This window comes from Salmo salar, chromosome 11 (genome assembly GCF_965601325.2).
Source record: "Salmo salar chromosome 11, fSalSal1, whole genome shotgun sequence".
Classification (NCBI taxonomy): domain Eukaryota; kingdom Metazoa; phylum Chordata; class Actinopteri; order Salmoniformes; family Salmonidae; genus Salmo; species Salmo salar.
Genome location: NC_138301.1, coordinates 2717519 through 2738297, shown reverse-complemented (window position 1 = coordinate 2738297; position 20779 = coordinate 2717519). Strand labels below are relative to the sequence as shown.

The 20779-nt window shown below is 46.4% G+C and overlaps 1 protein-coding gene across 2 annotated transcripts in view; it reads right to left on the bottom strand.

The window, feature by feature from the left end:
- LOC106561882 (MAM domain-containing glycosylphosphatidylinositol anchor protein 1) overlaps positions 1-20779 on the bottom strand; it is a 470281-nt gene that overhangs the window by 310370 nt on the left and 139132 nt on the right. For both annotated transcript variants that reach the window (XM_014126164.3, XM_014126165.3), the window contains exon 4: positions 3376-3550. In XM_014126164.3, the coding sequence (XP_013981639.1) occupies positions 3376-3550 (175 nt within the window). The remainder of the gene's footprint in view (positions 1-3375; positions 3551-20779) is intronic.

Genomic DNA, 20779 nt, shown 5'->3' with positions numbered 1-20779 from the left:
TGCTATAGGGTGTTTTAGCATGGGTCCCTGAACCAAGTCCATCCAACAGTAGAGGCAACAAGTTAAACTCCCGCCCGCCCACTGGCCCATTGTCTCGCTGGTCAGAGTGCCAAAGGTCTAGGTTCAGCCAGCCATCAACTGACATTGCATGGAAAGTCAGAGGTGAGAGGTCAATGATAATGAGGTGTCTGTCAATGAAGGTTAATTGGGACTTCATGAACGATGATGGAGTTTGTAAACATGGACGACTGTCTGCTCTACATTTTGGAGTACATTTGTGTACATTAAAAAAGTGAACTTGTACTAAAACACAGTGGAAAATATTTGCTTCTAGGTGGATTTAACTACACCGGCAGGGGCATACAGTATAAGAAACAAATTCATGATGGATAGTTTGATAATTGTATAGGTCATTTTGATTTAACTGCTAGTAGTGTTTTTGGATTATATCACTCTGACTGGACTCTCCTCCCTCAGAGCGAGTCTAATTTAGCTTCCTCCCTCCAATTTTGTGTTTATACTTCCTTCCCTTCCTCTAAATGAGTATTTATCTCTCCTGCTGTTCTTCCCTTCCTCATCCAGTGGTCACCGACCAGTCGATCGCGATCTGCATTCCTAGTCGATCACCAAACATTTCTTTAAAAAAACAACAAAGATAAAGACTTGTGTTCCTATTTAAAGAAATATATATATATATTCAGGACAAACAAAAATAAAACCTGTATGCAAATATTATCTTTCATTAATCACTTACATTTAGTTAAATATTGGAAAAACACTACATTTCGCACAATGCATTAGTTTCGAATCATGTTGATCTTGAGGCATTCAAAAAGAAGCCAAACAAATTAAATGGTTGGTGGAAAAATAATTGACTATTCTAAGCACTGAGGTTAAAGGAGTATATGAACATTGTTTCCAGAGAAAAGTGATATATTCTCTTTCATGTTCTATGACTGAGTATCATTTCTTTGAATTGCACTGAATTAAATTATACTTTCTGTCACTCAAACTCAAATTCTACATCCTGTGGGGTGTGGCCAATTCAATGCGAATTTCAACTTGTGAGTTGAATGGGAGTCAACTCCAAAATCCTGAATTGAGCCCAACCCTGCATGCTAGCCATGTCTCACACCCTCGCTCTCTCTTTATGTGACTGCGTGAGCATATGTCAGTGTATGAGTGTGTGCGTGAGTGCGTGTATGGTTAAACGTCTGTGTGTGTGCGCACGCACGTGTATGCTTAATTGTTTGGGGCATTGCCAAAATCCTGAAGTATCCCTTTAACCTCGCGCTGACTTGTGTCACACAAACAAACATGCAACCTTACACGCACACACACACGCTCACACAAACTCACACATGTGCATGCAGTCACAGAAAGAGAGAGAGGGTGTGAGACATGGCTAGTATGCAGGGTTGGGCTCAATTGCCAAAATCGAAGAATCTCTTTAAACCCCTGTAGGTAGCAGGTGAAATGATGTCAAACAAACCTTGCAACCCCAGCACAAAGGCAGCAGTGAGAAAAAGTATCTGGCTCATAACTTCAAAACTATAATTGTAAACAGATGGCGCAAAGGAACTAAATTGGCCAGAGCTGAGAAAAGAGAGAGTGTGGATTTTCTAAGGCGGAGTTAGTGGAAACAGTTGTTTTTAGCATTGAGGACCAAGCTCTCCTCGCTGTCTCTCTCTCTCAATCTCTTTCTATGTTATTCTCTCACCCTCTTTTCTCTCTCTCTCTTTGTCTGCTCTCTCAGCTCTCTCTCCCTCCTGTCTCCGAATCCTCTACCCTCCTTTCGATCTCTATCTCTCTCCTTCACTGACTGTGGGGACATGATATTATGGCCCATGATATCCAGCTGTCTACTGTTCCCAAAGGAGACCTGAAACCAGACCTACCCCCTGGTTCACCTTGACTCGCTTCTGTCTTGGTCTGTCTCCTCTCTCTTTCGCTCTCTTGTTTTCTCTGTGATTTCTCTTTCTCTCTGTTTCTGTCTCTCTGTGTGTCCCTCTCTTCTCTCACTTCTTTACTCCGTGCCATTTCTCTCTTAACTCCACCCCCCCTCCCTCTCACTCCCACAATGCCTGGATCCCCTTTCCTCTCCCCCACCCTCTCTGCACACCATAAGACCAAGGTGTAGAAAAAGAGGGGGATAAGGGTGGCAGAAGAGGAGGAGAGGTGGAGGCTCTCCGCTGCCTGCCGGCCCTCTCTCTCACTCTAATTACTGCCTATCTTTCTCTCCCTCACTTCCAAAGTCACCCGGCAAGCAAACTGAGGTGCGGCGGGAAGGGAAAATTGAACAAGCGTCACACGTCACTACTGGTTACCCTCTGCTTCCCCTGTCAGCACTGCAGCTCTCTCTGTCCACTCGCCCCGCAATTACCGCCCTCCGAGGACCAGAAGTCTAAAAGACAGACCTAGTTGGCAATAGCGGTATAGGATTTTTGTGATGCTTTTTGTTGAAGGATGATGGACAAGGCAATAGTAGGGAAAACATTATGTACAATGTCAAAGAGCACAAAGGTTAAAAAAAGAATGTGTGCCTATCCTGATCCTGTGCTGTGTTGTGCTGTAATTGGGGTGAATGGTAGGTCTGGATGTAGCACTGTATAATGTTAAAGGGATTTAGAGATATCACATTTGTGCAATGCAGTAGGGGGCACTATACCAAGACTGGCTGAGGGCCCTGACCTGGCCCCTGACTCAGGGGGACAGTGGGTCGGCGGCAACAGGCAGCAGCACGAGGCCCCGTTCAAAGGGTGGCCACGCACCACCTGGACTAACTCTCCCATGCTCTCCTTTAGATCCCGCCACTGCTAGCCTCTCCAGGAATATCCATATTTTTATCTTCTTCCTTTCTTCTCTCCCATGGCTAAAACAGTCAAAGGAAATCTCCCTTTTACCCAACTAACTTTTACTCTACAAACACCCTAGTACAGGGGTGTCAAACCCATTCAATGGAGGGCCTAGTGTCTCCTGTTTAAAAAATAAATATATATATATATTAAGTCCTAGACAACCAGGTGAGGGGATTTCCTTACTAAGTAGTGACCTTAATTTATCAATCAAGTACAAGGGAGGAGCAATAACCCGAAGACACTCAGCCCTCCGTGAAATGAGTTTGACACGTGCCCTAGTCCCTTTGAAGTTTTCCCACCCAAAGCTAACAACTTCAATATCAAAACCTCCACCCATTTTACCATCTAAATATCCCTAACAGATACTCCCAGAGAGCTCATTCCCATTTAGAAATTTGCCACCATTTTCCTGCCAAGTTCCTTCCAAATTCCAGACATAAATTCTGAGAATGACTCATTCTGGGAATGGTTTAGGGGGCAGTGGAGGGATCGATCGCGGCGTTCCCTGCCGACTTACACTGCACGTCTACCCGGATGGACTTGATGGCAGCCACCCCCACCCCGTTGTCGGCCTTGCAGTAGTAGCGGCCGCCCTGCACCCGCTGGATGCCCTCGATGCGCAGCGTCTCGTTGTAGATGGACGTCTCCTGGAACTTGTCAGAGGCACTTCCCGCCGTCTTGGTCCACCGCACCTGCAGGGGGCAAGGGAGAGGGATTGAGTTGGTTAGTTAGGCTCAGAGTATAGTATACTATAGTATAGAGTGAATATATACTATACCCAGCCAAAAACATTGATCTTTCACTTTTCTGTAGTGCTTCTCCCAAATGACCAAATTTGAAAAGAATTGGCAACCCTTCCTCCACTACCTTTAGGATATATCAGCTGAATAAAATAGAACCACGTGCACTTTTTTATCCATGAGCAATTAGAATTGGGTGGGAGGAATGCGGGGGGCTGGGTGGAGGCAGCTGCGGGGGAGATGTGGAGTGCCTGAGAGGGAGAGGGGAGCTTGCCAGGGGTGCCTCTTTACGGTGTTGGGTAGGAATACTTTTGTTCTTTTGGTTGTCTGTCATGTGATTTTTCCTTTTCTCTGCATACCATTTTTGATGTACTTATTTTGTTTATTCATCCTATGTTTATTGTCTTATGTATAAAACAAGATCCCGTCACTGTTTAATTGTATGTATTATATGCTTCACAATAAAATATCTGAAACGAGAAGCGCTTTCAAGGTATTGACATCTGGGAGACGGGGGGCAAAAGTGTAAGGTGCTCTGGTGGACATAGCAGTCCACGTTTCGGCCTAGGGGCCTTTCTCCTGACAAAGATAGAAATGGAGATACTACCTTCTTAATAAATGCTTTTTAAAATCTTGAACCTAAAAGGGTTCTTTGGATGTCCTCATAGGAGAACCCTTTGAAGAACCCTTTTTGGTTCCAGGTATAAGAACCCTTTTGGGCTCTATGTAGAACCCTTTCCATAGAAGGCTCTACCTGGAACCAAAAAGGGTTCTACCTTGAACCAAAAAGGGTTCTGCTATGGGGACACCCGGAGAACCCTTTTGGAACCTTTTATTCTAAGAGTGTAGACAGGTTATGTTTAAATTGGCATACTTCACTGTAATATCCATTCTGCACTTTGTTCAGTTTGTTTACTGCTTTCATTATTTTCACCTTGTGAAAAAGCAGATAACTGCTTTCATGCTTTTCATGCTAAAAACCAAGCTCTTTTGAGTAAAAAAAGACAACCAAGAGCCTATAAAAACCCACCACCTCTGTACGTTGATCTTTGATCAACACTATCACAAAGATCAATGTCAATTAAACAAATGAATACCAATTAAAGCCTCATTAAACACTTTCATATCAACCTCTACAGGACAATTAACTTCATCCTCCTACTATCAGAGAGGTCATTCCTGATAACAGTGTGAGCTGGGCTATAATAGCATAGCACTAGACTGAGGAACAGGGGATGTGTAGGCTGTAGTGTACCAAATGGCACCCTATTCCCTATTTAGTGCATGACTTTTGACCAGAGCCCTATGGAATACCGTATGGGCCCTGGTCAAAAGTAGTGCACTAAATAGGGCATAGGGTGCCATTTGGGACGTGTAAATTAGAACGCACACTTGGGATTATAGGATTAGCTGGGCGCTTTTAAACACTCCTCGTTGTTTATTCAGGTTTGTTTGTCTGTGCATATGAAGACAGCTGTTTCTCATTGATCGGACAAGGAGGGTAAGGTGAGGAATTAGGTGTGGGACCCTGTTGTCAATAATTAGTGACTCAATGGTTTGTGTATGTGTGTGTACTGTCGATGGTTAGTGCGTGTGTGTGGCTGTGTTCTTTATGTGTGTGTATGCCTGGTTGACTAAATATAAATTATAATGCACTCCTGGTCAACAGGAGTGCCATTTGGGTTACAGCCATCAAATTGACCCTAGACTGTAGAGATGGCTCTGGAGGAGATGGCTGCCGTATAACGTGCTCCTAACCAATTGTGCTATTGTGTGTTTTTTCACGTTATTTGATTCTGCCACTGTCTCTTATGACCGAAAAGAGCTTCTGGATATCAGGACAGCGATTACTCACCTCGTACTGGACAAAGATTTTTCTTTAACGAGGCAGACGCAAAGGATTTACTTCAGACACCCGACAAGGCCCATATCTCCGACATTTACATGAAGAAGAGACGGAGACATCGGGGACATAGTTCGGGGTGCCTAGTAAGAATCTGACGGTGAGTGAGTAATACCCCTCTACCATCAGTCCAATTAGCCAACGGCAATCATTGGATAACAAAATGGATGAGCTCCGATCAAGACTATCCCACCAACGAGACATTAACAGCTGAACGACATGGATAATCAAATCAAAGTGTATTAGTCACATGCGCCAAATACAACAGGTACAGTGAAATGCTTACTTACAAGCCCCAAACCAACAATGTAGTTGAAAAAATACAAATAATAATAAGAAATAAAAGTAATAAGTAGTTAAAGAGCAGCAGTAACAAAAACAATAGCGAGACTATATACAGTGAGTGTCACGAATCCCACCGAAGGTGGCTCCCCTGCCTGCTCGGGCGGCGCTCGGCGGTCGTCGTCGCCGGCCTACTAGCCGCCGCTGATCCCTTTTTCCTTTTTGTTTGGTATGTCTGATTGTTTGCACCTGTTCCTCATTTGGTTCTCTTGATTTTTGGTTATTTAAGCCTGTGTAGCCTGCCCAGGTTTGTGCGGGATTATTTGCGTCAGAGTGTGTTTGTTATTGGATGTGCTGGCGATCGACTAGTGTTGTTTTATGAGCGTGCTGTGTACCTGTTGTTTTGGGCACTTCGCATTTCACGCCGGTTGTGTTGGCGTCGACCGTTTTTGTTGTGTTACGGAATAAACACATTATCTCCTTACCTCTGCTCTCTGCGCCTGACTCCTACCACCACTCCTAGCATTTGCTGACAGAATCCCGCACCAGCTATGGAGTCAGCAGGAGCAGCATCCCCTCCTCTCCCATCGATGGAGGAAAGGGTCCTCCATCATACCACCATTCTCCACCGAATCGGCTCAGCGATGGATCAGATGATGGAGAGGATGGACCGATGGGAGAGGAGTGGCCTTCCTACCGCATCCCCAGCACCAATTCCCCTTCCCCCATATACCCCTCCGCCAGCGTCCGGACCCCTACGCCTGGCTCTCCCCAGGGAGTACGATGGAGCGGCGGCTGGGTGCCAGGGGTTCCTGCTGCAGTTGGAGTTGTACCTGGCTACCGTTCGTCCGACTCCCTCGGGAGAGGAGAGCGTAAGCGTCCTCGTCTCCTGCTTAACGGGACGTGCCCTGGAGTGGGCTAACGCATTGTGGTATGGCCCAGACTCGGCAAGGGATCACTACCCCGAGTTCACCCGCCGTTTCCGGGCCGTGTTCGACTACCCACCAGAGGGCCAGGCGGTGGGTGAACGGCTGTTCCACCTGCGGCAGGAGACGAGGAGCGCACAGGACTTTGCTCTGGAGTTCCGGACCTTGGCTGCTGGAGCGGGGTGGAACGACAGGGCCCTGATGGACCACTATCGGTGTAGCCTCAGAGAGGACGTCCGCCGGGAGCTAGCCTGTCGGGACACTACCCTCTCACTGGATGAACTAATAGACATGTCCATTCGTCTCGACAACCTGCTGGCTGCCCGCGGACGTCCAGACTGGGCCCTGTTGGTTCCACCTCCAGGCCCTCCAGCTCCCATCCCTATGGAGCTAGGGGGGGCCGCGTCGAGGGGAACCGGAGGAGGAGGCTCCTCCTGTACCCAGTGTGGTCGGAGAGGACACACTGCCGACCGGTGCTGGGGGAGCTCCTCTGGGAATCGGGATGGCAGGCGGAGCACTCCTCGTCCACCTCAGGTGAGTAAGCACCAACCTCACCCAGAGCTCCCTGTTGGTCATATGTTCGTACTAGTAACTTTCCCCTTGTTTTCTCCCTCTTTCCAGCATAAGGCGCTAGTCGATTCAGGCGCAGCTGGAAACTTTATGGATCGTGGGCTCGCGTTAAGGCTAGGGATTCCCCTGGTGTCGTTGGACCAACCTTTCCCCGTGCACTCCTTAGATAGCCGACCATTAGGGTCAGGGCTGGTGAGGGAGGCCACGGTGCCACTGGACATGGTAACGCAGGGGGATCATGGGGAACAGATTAGTCTCTTCCTCATTGATTCGCCTGCGTTTCCGGTGGTGCTGGGGATTCCCTGGCTGGCCAATCCCAATCCTAATATTTCGTGGAGACAGGGGGCTCTCAGGGGGTGGTCAGAGGAGTGTTCAGGCAGGTGTAAGGGAGTTTCCATCGGTGCGACGACGGTGGAGAGTCCAGACCAGGTTTCCACTGTGCGCATTCCCTCAGAATATGCCGATTTGGCTATCGCCTTCTGTAAAAAGAGGGCGACCCGATTACCACCTCATCGACGAGGGGATTGCGTGATAAACCTCCAGGTAAACGCTACACTTCCCAGGAGTCACGTGTACCCATTGTCACAGGAGGAAACATTGGCTATGGAGACATATGTCACGGAATCTCTGAGACGGGTACATTCGGCCCTCCATGTCACCCGTCTCCTTGAGTTTCTTTTTCGTGAAGAAAAAGGATGGAGGGCTGTATCCGTGCATTGATTATCGAGGTCTAAATTCCATCACAGTAGGGTTTAGTTACCCGCTACCTCTCATTGCTACGGCGGTGGAATCATTTCACGGAGCGCGTTTTTTCACGAAACTGGACCTCAGGAGCGCGTACAATCTGGTGCGTATCCGGGGAGGAGACGAGTGGAAAACCGCATTCAGTACCACATCGGGCCACTATGAGTACCTCGTCATGCCGTATGGGTTAAAGAATGCTCCAGCCGTCTTTCAATCCTTTGTTGACGAGATTCTCAGGGACCTGCACGGGCAGGGGGTGGTGGTGTATATTGATGACATCCTGATCTATTCCGCCACCCGCGCCGTGCATGTCTCCCTGGTGCGCAAGGTGCTTGGGCGACTGCTGGAGAATGACCTGTACGTTAACCTCTATGGGCTAGGTGGGACGCTTGCTCAACAGCCAGTTGAATCCTGTGGCGCGTTATTCAAATCCTTAGATATGCTATTACTTCAATTTTTCAAAAATATGACTATTTTACACCATTTTAAAGATAAGACTCTCGTTAATCTAACCACACTGTCCGATTTCAAAAAGGCTTTACAACGAAAGCAAAACATTAGATTATGTCAGCAGAGTACCGAGCCAGAAATAATCAGACACCCATTTTTCAAGCTAGCATATAATGTCACATAAACCCAAACCACAGCTAAATGTAGCACTAACCTTTGATGATCTTCATCAGATGACAACCCTAGGACATTATGTTATACAATACATGCATGTTTTGTTCAATCAAGTTCATATTTATATCAAAAAACAGCTTTTTACATTAGCATGTGACTAGCATGTGACTAGCATTCCCACCGAACACTGCCGGTGAATTTACTAAATTACTCACGATAAACGTTCACAAAAAGCATAACAATTATTTTAAGAATTATAGATACAGAACTCCTCTATGCACTCGATATGTCCGATTTTAAAATAGCTTTTCGGTGAAAGCACATTTTGCAATATTCTCAGTAGATAGCCCGGCATCACAGGGCTAGCTATTTAGACACCCAGCAGGTTTAGCACTCATCAAAGTCAGATTTACTTTAAGAAAAATGTTCTTACCTTTGTTGTCTTCGTCAGAATGCACTCCCAGGACTTCTACTTCAATAACAAATGTTGGTTTGGTCCAAAATAATCCATCGTTATATCCAAACAGCGGCGCTTTGTTTGTGCGTTCTAGACACTATCCTAAAGGCTAAATCAGGGTTACGAGCATGGCGCAATTCGTGACAAAAGAATTCTAAATATTCCATTACCGTACTTCGAAGCATGTCAACCGCTGTTTAAAATCAATTTTTTTCTCATAAAAAAGCGATAATATTCCGACCGGGAATCTGCGTTTAGATAAACAGACAAAAGGAAAACAAAGCATTCGGTCGAAGCGGGCACGTGCGTAAGCCCATAGTACTCTGAGTGGCCACTTGCCAAAAGCGATAAAGTGTTTCAGCCAGAGCCTGCCTCGATATCGTTCAACGTTTTCCCGGGCTCTGAGACCCTATGGAAGATGTAGGAAGTGTCACGTTATTGCACAGATCCTGAGTCTTCAATAAAAAGAGCCAAGATGAAACACTACTTCTCAGACAGGCCACTTCAGGCTTGAAATCTTCTCAGGTTTTGGCCTGCCATAGGAGTTCTGTTATACTCACAGACACCATTCAAACAGTTTTAGAAACTTTAGGGTGTTTTCTATCCAAAGCCAATAATTATATGCATATTCTAGTTACTGGGCAGGAGTAGTAACCAGATTAAATCGGGTACGTTTTTTATCCAGCCGTGTCAATACTGCCCCCTATCCCCAACAGGTTAAGGCTGAGAAATGTGAGTTTTTCAAACGAGCCGTTTCCTTCCTGGGGTATCGCATTTCCACCTCGGGGGTGGTGATGGAGGATGACCGTGTTAAAGCCGTGCGAAATTGGCCGACTCCGACCACGGTAAAGGAGGTGCAGCGGTTTTTAGGGTTTGCCAATTACTACCGGAGGTTTATCCGGGGCTTTGGTCAAGTTGCTGCTCCCATTACCTCACTGCTGAAGGGGGGTCCGGTGCGCTTGCGCTGGTCAGCAGAGGCGAACAGAGAGTTCAGTCGCCTGAAGGAGCTGTTTACCGACGCTCCCGTGCTGGCTCATCCGGACCCCTCTTTGGCATTCATAGTGGAGGTGGACACGTCCGAGACTGGGGTGGAGGCCGTGCTATCACAGCGCTCGGGCACGCCACTCAAACTCCGCCCGTGCGCTTTCTTTTCTAGGAAGCTCGGGGCGGCGGAGCAGAACTATGACGTGGGGGACAGGAAGTTGTTAGCTGTGGTTAAGGCTCTGAAGGTGTGGAGACATTGGCTTGAGGGGGCTAAGCACCCTTTCCTCATCTGGACTGACCACCGTAATCTCGAGTACATCCGGGCAGCTAGGAGACTGAATCCGCGTCAGGCCAGGTGGGCCATGTTCTTTACCCGTTTCCGTTTCACTATCTCTTATCGGCCAGGTTCACAGAACACGAAGGCTGACGCACTGTCCCGCCTATAAGACACCGAGGAGAGGGCCATCGATCCAACTCCCATCCTCCCAGCGTCGTGCTAGGTAGCTCCGGTGGTATGGGAGTTGGACGCGGAGATCGAGCGGGCGTTACGGTTGGAACCTGCACCATCGCAGTGTCCGGCAGGTGTTCAGTACGTGCCGCTTGGTCTCCGTGATCGATTGATTCGATGGGCCCATAATCTCCCCTCTTCGGGTCACCCTGGGATCAAGAGGACAGTGCGGAACCTGAGGGGAAAGTACTGGTGGCCCACCTTGGGTAAGGACGTGCGGTTTTATGTTTCCTCCTGCTCGGTTTGCGCTCAGAGCAAGGCTCCTCGACACCTGCCTAGAGGGAAATTACACCCCCTCCCCGTTCCACAGCGGCCGTGGTCGCACTTATCAGTGGACTTCTTCACTGACCTTCCCGTATCTCAGGGGAACACCACAATCCTGGTCGTTGTGGATCGGTTCTCGAAGTCCTGCCGTCTCATCCCGTTGCCCGGTTTCCCTACGGCCCTGCAGACTGCGGAGGCCCTGTTCACCCATGTCTTCCGGCACTACGGGGTGCCCGAGGACATCGTTTCTGATCGGGGTCCCCAGTTCACGTCCAGAGTTTGGAGGGCGTTCATGGAACGGTTGGGGGTCTCGGTCAGCCTGACCTCGGGTTTCCACCCCGAAAGTAATGGGCAGGTGGAAAGAGTGAACCAAGAGGTGGGTAAGTTTCTAAGGACGTATTGTCGGGACCGGCCCAGGGAATGGGCGAGATACGTCCCATGGGCAGAAATAGCCCAAAATTTCCTACGTCACTCATCGACCAACATGTCACCATTTCAGTGCGTGTTGGGCTACCAGCCGGTCCTGGCTCCATGGCACCAGAGCCAGACCGAGGCTCCTGCGGTGGAGGATTGGGTGCAGCGCTCGAAGGACACTTGGAGAGCTGTCCAAGACGCACTCACTAAGGCGAGTGGACGGCAGAAGAAGAGCGCTGACCAGCACCGCAGTGAGACCCCTGTGTTTGCACCAGGGGATCGAGTCTGGCTCTCGGCTCGAAACCTGCCCCTCCGCTTGCCCTGCCGGAAGCTGCGTCCGCAGTGTGTAGGGCCGTTTAAAGTCCTGAGGAGGATAAATGAGGTGTGTTACCGGTTACAACTTCCATCTTACTACCGTATTAACCCCTCGTTTCATGTGTCTCTCCTCAGGCCGGTGGTGGCTGGTCCCACGCAGGAAGGTGAGGTGCCGGAGGTTCCTCCACCCCCGCTGGACATTGGGGGGTCCCCGGCGTATAAGATACGTGCCATTCTGGACTCCAGACTTCGGGGGGGGGGGGCCTACAGTACCTCGTCGACTGGGAGGGGTATGGCGCGGAGGAGAGGTGCTAGGTACCTAGGAGGGACATTTTGGACCCCCCACTACTGAGGGAATTCCACCGCCTTCATGGGGATCGCCCTGCGCCTCGTCCTCCGGGTCGCCCTCGAGGCCGGTGGCGGCGTGCTGCGGGAGCCGCGCGTCAGGGGGGGGGTACTGTCACGAATCCCACCGAAGGCGGCGCTCGGCGTCGCCGGCCTACTAGCCGCCGCTGATCCCTTTTTCCTTTTCGTTGTGTTTGTTGTGTTTGTTATTGGATGTGCTGGCAATCGACTAGTGTTGTTTTATGTGCGTGCTGTGTACCTGTTGTTTTGGGCACTTCGCATTTCACGCCAGTTGTGTTGGCGTCAACCGTTTTTGTTGTGTTACGGAATAAACACATTATCTCCTTACCTCTGCTCTCTGCGCCAGACTCCTACCACCACTCCTAGCATTTGCTGACAGTGAGGGAAAAAAGTATTTGATCCTCTGCTGATTTTGTACGTTTGCCCACTGACAAAGAAATGATCAGTCTATAATTTTAATGGTAGGTTTATTTGAACAGTGAGAGACAGAATAACAACAAAAATATCCAGAAAAATGCATGTCAAAAATGTTATAAAATGATTTGCATTTTAATGAGGGAAATAAGTATTTGACCACCTCTCAATCAGAAAGATTTCTGGCTCCCAGGTGTCTTTTATACAGGTAACGAGCTGAGATTAGGAGCACACTCTTAAAGGGAGTGCTCCTAATCTCAGTTTGTTACCTGTATAAAAGACACCTGTCCACAGAAGTAATCAATCAGATTCCAAACTCTCCACCATGGCCAAGACCAAAGAGCTCTCCAAGGATGTCAGGGACAAGATTGTAGACCTACACAAGGCTGGAATGGGCTACAAGACCATTGCCAAGCAGCTTGGTGAGAATTTGACATCAGTTGGTGCGATTATTTGCAAATGGAAGAAACACAAAAGAACTGTCAATCTCCCTCGGCCTGGGGTTCCATGCAAAATCTCACTTCGTGGAGTTGCAATGATCATGAGAACGGTGAGGAATCAGCCCAAAAGTACACGGGAGGATCTTGTCAATGATCTCAAGGCAGCTGGGACCATAGTCACAAAGAAAACAATTGGTAACACACTACACCGTGAAGTACTGAAATCCTGCAGCGCCCGCAAGGTCCCTCTGCTCAAGAAAGCACATATACATGCCCGTCTGAAGTTTGCCAATGAACATCTGAATGATTCAGAGGACAACTTGGTGGAAGTATTGTGGTCAGATGACACCAAAATGGAGCTCTTTGGCATCAACTCAACTCGCCGTGTTTGGAGGAGGAGGAATGCTGCCTATGACCCCAAGAACACCATCCCCACCGTCAAACATGGAGGTGGAAACATTATGCTTTGGGGTGTTTTTCTGCTAAGGGGAAAGAACAACTTCACCGCATCAAAGGGACGATGGACGGGGCCATGTACTGTCAAATCTTGGGTGAGAACCTCCCTCCCTCAGCCAGGGCATTGAAAATGGGTCGTGGATGGGTATTCCAGCATGACAATGTCCCAAAACACACAGCCAAGGCAACAAAGGAGTGCCTCAAAACGAAGCACATTAAGGTCCTGGAGTGGCCTAGCCAGTCTCCAGACCTTAATCCCATAGAAAATCTGTGGAGGGAGCTGAAGGTTCGAGTTGCCAAACGTCAGCCTCGAAACCTTAATGACTTGGAGAAGATCTGCAAAGAGGAGTGGGACAAAATCCCTCCTGAGATGTGTGCAAACCTGGTGGCCAACTACAAGAAACGCCTGACCTCTGTGATTGCCAACAAGGGTTTGCCACCAAGTACTAAGTCATGTTTTGCAGAGGGGTGAAATACTTATTTCCCTCATTAAAATGCAAATCATTGTATAACATTTTTGACATGCGTTTTTCTGGATTATTTTGTTGTTATTCTGTCTCTCACTGTTCAAATAAACCTACCATTAAAATGATAGACTGATCATTTCTTTGTCAGTGGGCAAACGTACAAAATCAGCAGGGGATCACATACTTTTTTCCCTCACTGTACGGGGGTACCGGTATAGAGTCAATGTGCGGGGGCCCCGGTTAGTCGAGGTAATATGTACATGTAGGTAGAGTTATTAAAGTGACTATGTGCAGATAATAACAGAGTAGCAGTGGCATAAAAGAGGGGGGGCAATGCAAATAGTCTGGGTAGACATTTGATTAGATGTTCAGGAGTCTTATGAATTGGGGGTAGAAGCTGTTTAGAAGCCTCTTGGACCTAGACTTGGTGCTCTGGTACCGCTTGCCGTGCGGTAGCAGAGAGAACAGTCTATGACTAGGGTGGCTGGAGTCTTTAACAATTTTAAGGCCTTCCTCTGACACCGCCTGATATAGATGACAGGAAGTCATCGAGCTTGGCCCCAGTGATGTACTGGGCTGTACGCACTATCCTCTATAGTGCCTTGCAGGGGGAGGCCGAGCAGTTGCCTTACCAGGCAGTGACGACACTAGTCAAGATGCTCTCGATGGTGCAGCTGTAGAACCTTTTGAGGATCTGAGGACCCATGCCAAATCTTTTCAGTCTCCTGAGGGGGAATAGGTTTTGTCGCACCCTCTTCACGACTGTCTTGGTGTGCTAGGACCATGTTAGTTTGTTGGAGATGTGGACACCAAGGAACTTTCAACCTGGCGGGGTTTTCGGTCCATTGGCAAGATAGAACAGCTGCCTCCGGTAAGACAAGGGGTGGAGGTCTGTGTCTATTTGTAAATAACAGCTGGTGCACAAAATCAAATATTAAGTAAGTCTTGAAGTTTTGCTCGCCTGAAGTAGAGTATCTAATAATTAGCTGTAGACCACACTATACACCAAGAGAGTTTTCATCTATATTTTTTGTAGTTGTCTATTTTTCACCACAAAACAACGCTAGCACTAAGAAGGCACTCAATGAGTTGTATAAGGCCATAAGCAAACAAGAAAATGCTCATTCTGAGGTGGCGCTCCTAGTGGCCGTGGACTTTAATGCAGGGAAACTTAAATCCATTTACCTAATTTCTACCAGCATGTTAAATGTGCAACCAGAGTTAAAAAACTCTATACCACCTTTACTCCACACACAGAGACGTGTAAAAAGCTCTCCCTCTCACTCCATTTGGCAAATCTGACCATAAATCTACCCTCCTGATTCCTGCTTACAAGCAAAAACTATAGCAGGAAGTACCAGTGACTCGCTCAATAAGGAAGCGGTCAGATGACGCAGATGCAAAGCTACAGGAATGTTTTGCTAGCACAGACTGGAATACATTCCAGGATTCCAGTCACTTTACCTCTACCTACATATTACCTCAATTACCTCAACTAACCGGTGCCCCTGCAGTAGCCTCGCTACTGTTATTTTATTGTTGTCATACTTTTTTTTTTCTTCTATTTTTCTTTTTTTTTTTACATTTTACTTCAGTTAATTTTAGTAAATGTTTTCTTAACTCTTTTTTCTTAACTGCATTGTTGGTTAAGGGCTTGTAAGTAATCATTTCACTGTAAGGTCTACACCTGTTGTATTCGGCACGTGACAAATAAAATTTGATTTGAATGTTATCCAGCAACTTGGTGTCAGATGTCAAAGAATCTCTTAAGGAACAAACAAATAGGTAAATAGGTGTTGTTATTGCATTGACGCTGATCTTGGGTCAGTTCAGCATTTTTCCCACTAATGTTCAAGGTTGGGGGAGGGAAGCTGATCCTAGATTTGTACATAGGGGAAACTTCACCCCTGTGTGAAATAATAAAGCTTGAGTGAGTGAGTGAGTGAGTGAGTGAGTGAGTGAGTGAGTGAGTGAGTGAGTGAGTGAGTGAGTGAGTGAGTGAGTGAGTGAGTGATCGGGACAGAGAAAAGGAGGAATTGGAAGAGAGAGGAGAAAGAGAAATACACTGTAAGTAGATAAACGCCATAGCAGAGCAGCAGTCTTTCTCTCTCTGACATGAGTCATGGAAAATCATCACCCTCTTTCTCCTCGCCAGCTTTTCTTTTTCCAGAGTTCCCTGTTGAGGAGCTATGGCACACCAGCGTACAGTATCTTCCTCTATTTCCTTCCTTTATTGCCAGAGTAGGGAGATGTAACGAGTCTCGCAGTTCAACAGAAAGTGTATTTTCATCACAGACCCCCTCCCTGCTTTCCTGTGAATTATTTGAAGAACTAAAGTTAAGAAATGAATGAAACTCAGTTCATTCACCAAATATTTTTTTTAATGTTCTTATGGGTACTGCATACAGAAGAGACAATAAGCCCTAGAGAACGTAAGACTGCAAGGTTGGATTCAACAGGGGATTCGGAACACTGGGGTTCGGATGTGAACGTGATTCAATGGTTCTTCACAGAATAATAGTGCTTTATTAGTCCATCAAATATGGAAATCCTTATTCTGCTGCTCTGCTCCCAATCCCCTCAGTGCTACACAACGCTGCACAGCAGGTCTTGAGACAGGAGTCACTTCAATTAAACTCTTCATGCCTATCGCCCATTTTTAGACTTTTCCATTGGTCCTAAAGTGAAAATTCTCACACAAAACACTTAGACAGAAGGTCTGTGTCCACTCAGTCAAACCTCTTGGCCAATAACAAAATATGGATATGTGGGACTGGCTTCCAGGACACAAACAAAGCCTAATCCTAGATTTAAAAGCTATTTCAATGGAAATTCTCCACTAAGCATGGTTTGTAGTCCAGAATTTGGCTTAATCCTTGTCTAGGAAACCAGCCTGTGGAGCCCCACGATTCTAAACTCTAACCGAAAATACAATTTATCTGAATACAATATAGACTTAATTTGGGTTCTACATGTCAACTATTGTCTGTTTAGTTTATTTAATCCATTAGTTTAAGGCAGCTCTCTCAATCGTAGCGGCCATTAAGTCCCTGAAAGGCACCTAGCAATAGCATAGCGCCCTGTACTTGTAGGCTCGGTTTCCCAGACACAGATTAAACCTAGTCCTGGATTTAAAAGCATGCTCAATTGACATTGTCCTTTGGAAGTGCTTTTTAGTCCAGGGTTACGCTTAATCTGTGTCTTCCACTATTAAGTTTTGCAGTACTACAAAGCCTTTCAACTGCTCCATCCAAATATCCATCCCTCTGCCATAGTGCACACATAGATAATGCTACCGTTACCACTATCCGAACCCCCTCTCCCGCTATCCGAGACCCCTCTACTGCATAATACCGGTTTATCTATGGATAAGATTGGTTAAACTGTATTGACCCGCCGAGTGCAGGTGCTCATTATGCATGTTTGTTGTGGATCATTGCCACAGCGCCGAGGCAGAGGACAAACACGTTGCGCTTCAATCCGTGCGACAGAAAAAGAAACGGGGGAAGAATGAGGGAGAAAAGGAGTGGAGAGAAGGAGACTTCTTGGGGTTGTTTGGAGGGAAAGAGCGGGAGTAGTGAGATATGGATGGATAGTGAGTGATGAAGAGATAGATACCTGGGAGAGGCGAGGAAGGTTAACATATGTCAACAACTGGCAGACAACACGTCGGTGTCTGGGTTATGTGTTTGACATGTCCCGCACACAAGCTCACGGACTCTTTCACACACAGGCAGACACACACACACACTCCAGTTCTCAGGTTAAGTGTTTGAAATGGTTTCCCGCAGAGTCCCATCCAGCTCCCGTGAATGGATTTGACACCAACCCCTGGTCTGTACACTACACAAGCCCGGCCTAAAACAATACTGAGCCTTAGGGCTCGATTAAATTTGTATCGCCAAAGTTCAGCGCTATAGCGTGCTTGACATTTAAAGGTAGTTTCCGATTGAGCATTGCCTTTAAAATTCAATTGCACTATAGCACTGAACTTCGGCGATACGGATTGATTCGAGCCCTTAGCCTATCTATCAACAATTGTATTGGGTTTAAGGCTTCTCACTTGTTACTGTTAATGTACCGTATGCAACTAAATTGTTACCACTATAGTACACACTGACATTTTGAGCTGGTTTACTGGATACTGAACCTTGTCCTGGACTAAAAAGCATGTTCAACAGAGAAAGTCTAGTTCAGGCCTAGGCTTAATATGTTTATTTTTTAAGGCAGCCTACTTAATACTGTTCATTTAATTTTCAATGAATGTTCACTATTGATAAGATTAACTTGTGTAATGTGGTTGGGAAAGAAGCTAAACTACAAGCTTCAAAATTACAAAATGGCTGGGGTATAGTATCAAGTGAAGTCCTACTAATTCGATTCTTCACTGGATTTGTTCTCAAACACAATTGACAGTGTGAACACACTGAGCTACGCCTCAGTGCGCAACTCCATTATGCTCTTTCAAAATGGGCCGATCATAATCCGTCTATTGTTGGAAGAGTATTTGGAGTGACTAATTGGCACGGCACAATCCCACACACGTTGCTGTGTGACTAAAGAAACAGGAATGGGAGAGAGGGAGGGAAGGAGGGAGGAGAAAATACACGGATCTCAACAAACGCCTGGAGAGAGATCCCTGACGAAGCAGGGTTTTTCAAACGCTTGCTAATAAAAATAATAAAACGCTGCTGAGCTTAAAATAAACTTACTGTGGCAATAACCATTTTCATTATTCTCCCTCACTGGGAAAGAGAGGAGGGAAAGGATCACTTGGAGATTAAACACGGAGAACAATGGGCATTAAGTAATAAACGTCGTCTCCAGGATCGTCGACTTGAATCGTGTCACTTAGCTGGAAGTGGCAGTTATGGGATGGTGTGAAAAATGATGGAGGAGAGAGAGAGAGGAGAGGGTGAAGCGAAGGCAAAGAGTTATGTATTCCTAGTCAGATAAAGGAATGACAGACAAGGCATCACAGCAATATATCGGATCAATACATCTGGTCGATATATGCTGGCTCATTGACATCCGATACCCTCCGCTGACCAAGGTCCTTTGAGATCCCCTTACATATATCAAACTTCCACTAGAATGGTGCAGTAAACACAACAACGGTTAAAGTAATAGTCCATATGATTTATAATGGACTTCTATGCTCAAAAGATGGGGAAAAAATACGTGAAAATCTTATATACTAGATTTGTTTCCTGCTTGGACATTGACCAGGCAAATCTGTCAGTGTTAGTCAGTCCATCCACAAACTTAATGAAAAGATGAAAACAGCATATCTGAACATACACACACACACCACAGAACTGTCCTTTGCTTCCCTTTTACTTCGACTTACTGTACATACAACAATGACAAACTACTTAAATATGACCTGATGCCACGATGGTATAAAGATTTGCTTTGCATAAGATGACTCACAACACTAGGGGGCTACAGAATATGTCCAAGTCAATAAACTTATGTCTGTTTCAATAGTTTCAACTGTTTCAATAGTTTGTCGCTGTTAGACGTGATGGGTTGTAGCGGCGAGCGAAGGGATTTAGTTCAAGTGCGGCGGAATTGGGAAACGGGACCCAAATGGGTGATGCCAGGCCTGACTGTGGATCTGTGGCCAGAAAGCTGAGAGAACAGTATATGAACCGGCCAAGAAATGGATAGATGGAAGGAGGGGTGGAAACGGGAGATGATGATGGGAGTGGGGTGATTGGGTGCATGGGGTATACGGTTACCTGAGCATGCTGGGAAGTGTGGGTCTGTCATGTACAGTATCAAAATAATTGTCTGAAAGGCCTTTTGTTCTGTATGTCTCTGTCTGGTCCGTCCATCCATCTGACTGTGTACATTTTTCTGTCCGTCTGTCTGCCTGCCTGCTGCCCATCTGTTTGCCTATCTGCTTATCTACCTGCCTGCCTTTCTGTCAATCTGTCTGCCTGCATGTCTGTCTATCTGCCAGTGTGCCCATCTGTCTGCCTGTCTGCCCATCTTTCTGACTGATAAAGTTATATTATATGCTACTCTATTCTGACAGTCTCAACAAACGTGTCATGTCAATCTCCCAGTCCTCAAAACATAGTATATGTGTAACATTGGGGTGAAACAGGTTTCCAAATTAAATTAAGTGATTGACAACTTCATAGCATATGTCAAAGCTCTTTAGTGCCAGCAGTTGATTGGTGATGAGGGATTTCCTCAATCTAGCATCTGTCATTTGCTATTTAATACATGACTTCGATTCTCTTCAAAACTATGCTTACTTCTCTCAAAACACTACATATCAATTCTGTATTCATCGCTGAATACACATCTTTTGAACACAGCATTAATAAGTGAATGCATACGAAAGGTTCATAGTTAAGCATCAAAGCTTTGTGGAGACATATTTCAACATTAAAGCATTTTGGGATAATTGTATAGGATAAGAAGAGCTGGCTGGTGAAGGCTCTACTGAATAATAATTGGGGTGACATCTGAAATATGTTTCTTGTGTGTGTGTGTGTGTGTGTGTGTGTGTGTGTGTGTGTGTGTGTGTGTGTGTGTGTGTGTGTGTGTGTGGTGTGTGTATACACATGCACGTTTGTGTGTAGTTGTCTATGTATCACTACATTGCTGGGCACAGGCTGTTATTTTGGATCATACTGTGCCGCTCTTGTGGGAGGGCCAGCTGATTGCCCAGTTACCAGGGTAGCAGATCAACCAGCTCTCACAGTCTCAAGTCAGAATTAGACGTTCATCCATGTTTCTCAAACATCAAATTCCGAAGTTGTTCCAAATGTCAAATTTGAAAGTGTTTAAGGTTAAGTTTAGGGTTAAGGTTTGGCATAGGCTTAAAACAAAAACATCCAAAATAACTTTCTAATTTACAACCTTTGGAATCAGAGACAGTTGCTTATGCCCATCTGCCATCCCTGTCCACAGCACCCTAGCAAAACCGAAACCTACTTAAAGGTAACAGCACTCACTGTTGCCCCTAATGGCTGCTTTCAATGTCATCCTGGACGTCGAACACTGACTTGTATCACGGGTGACCTGGCT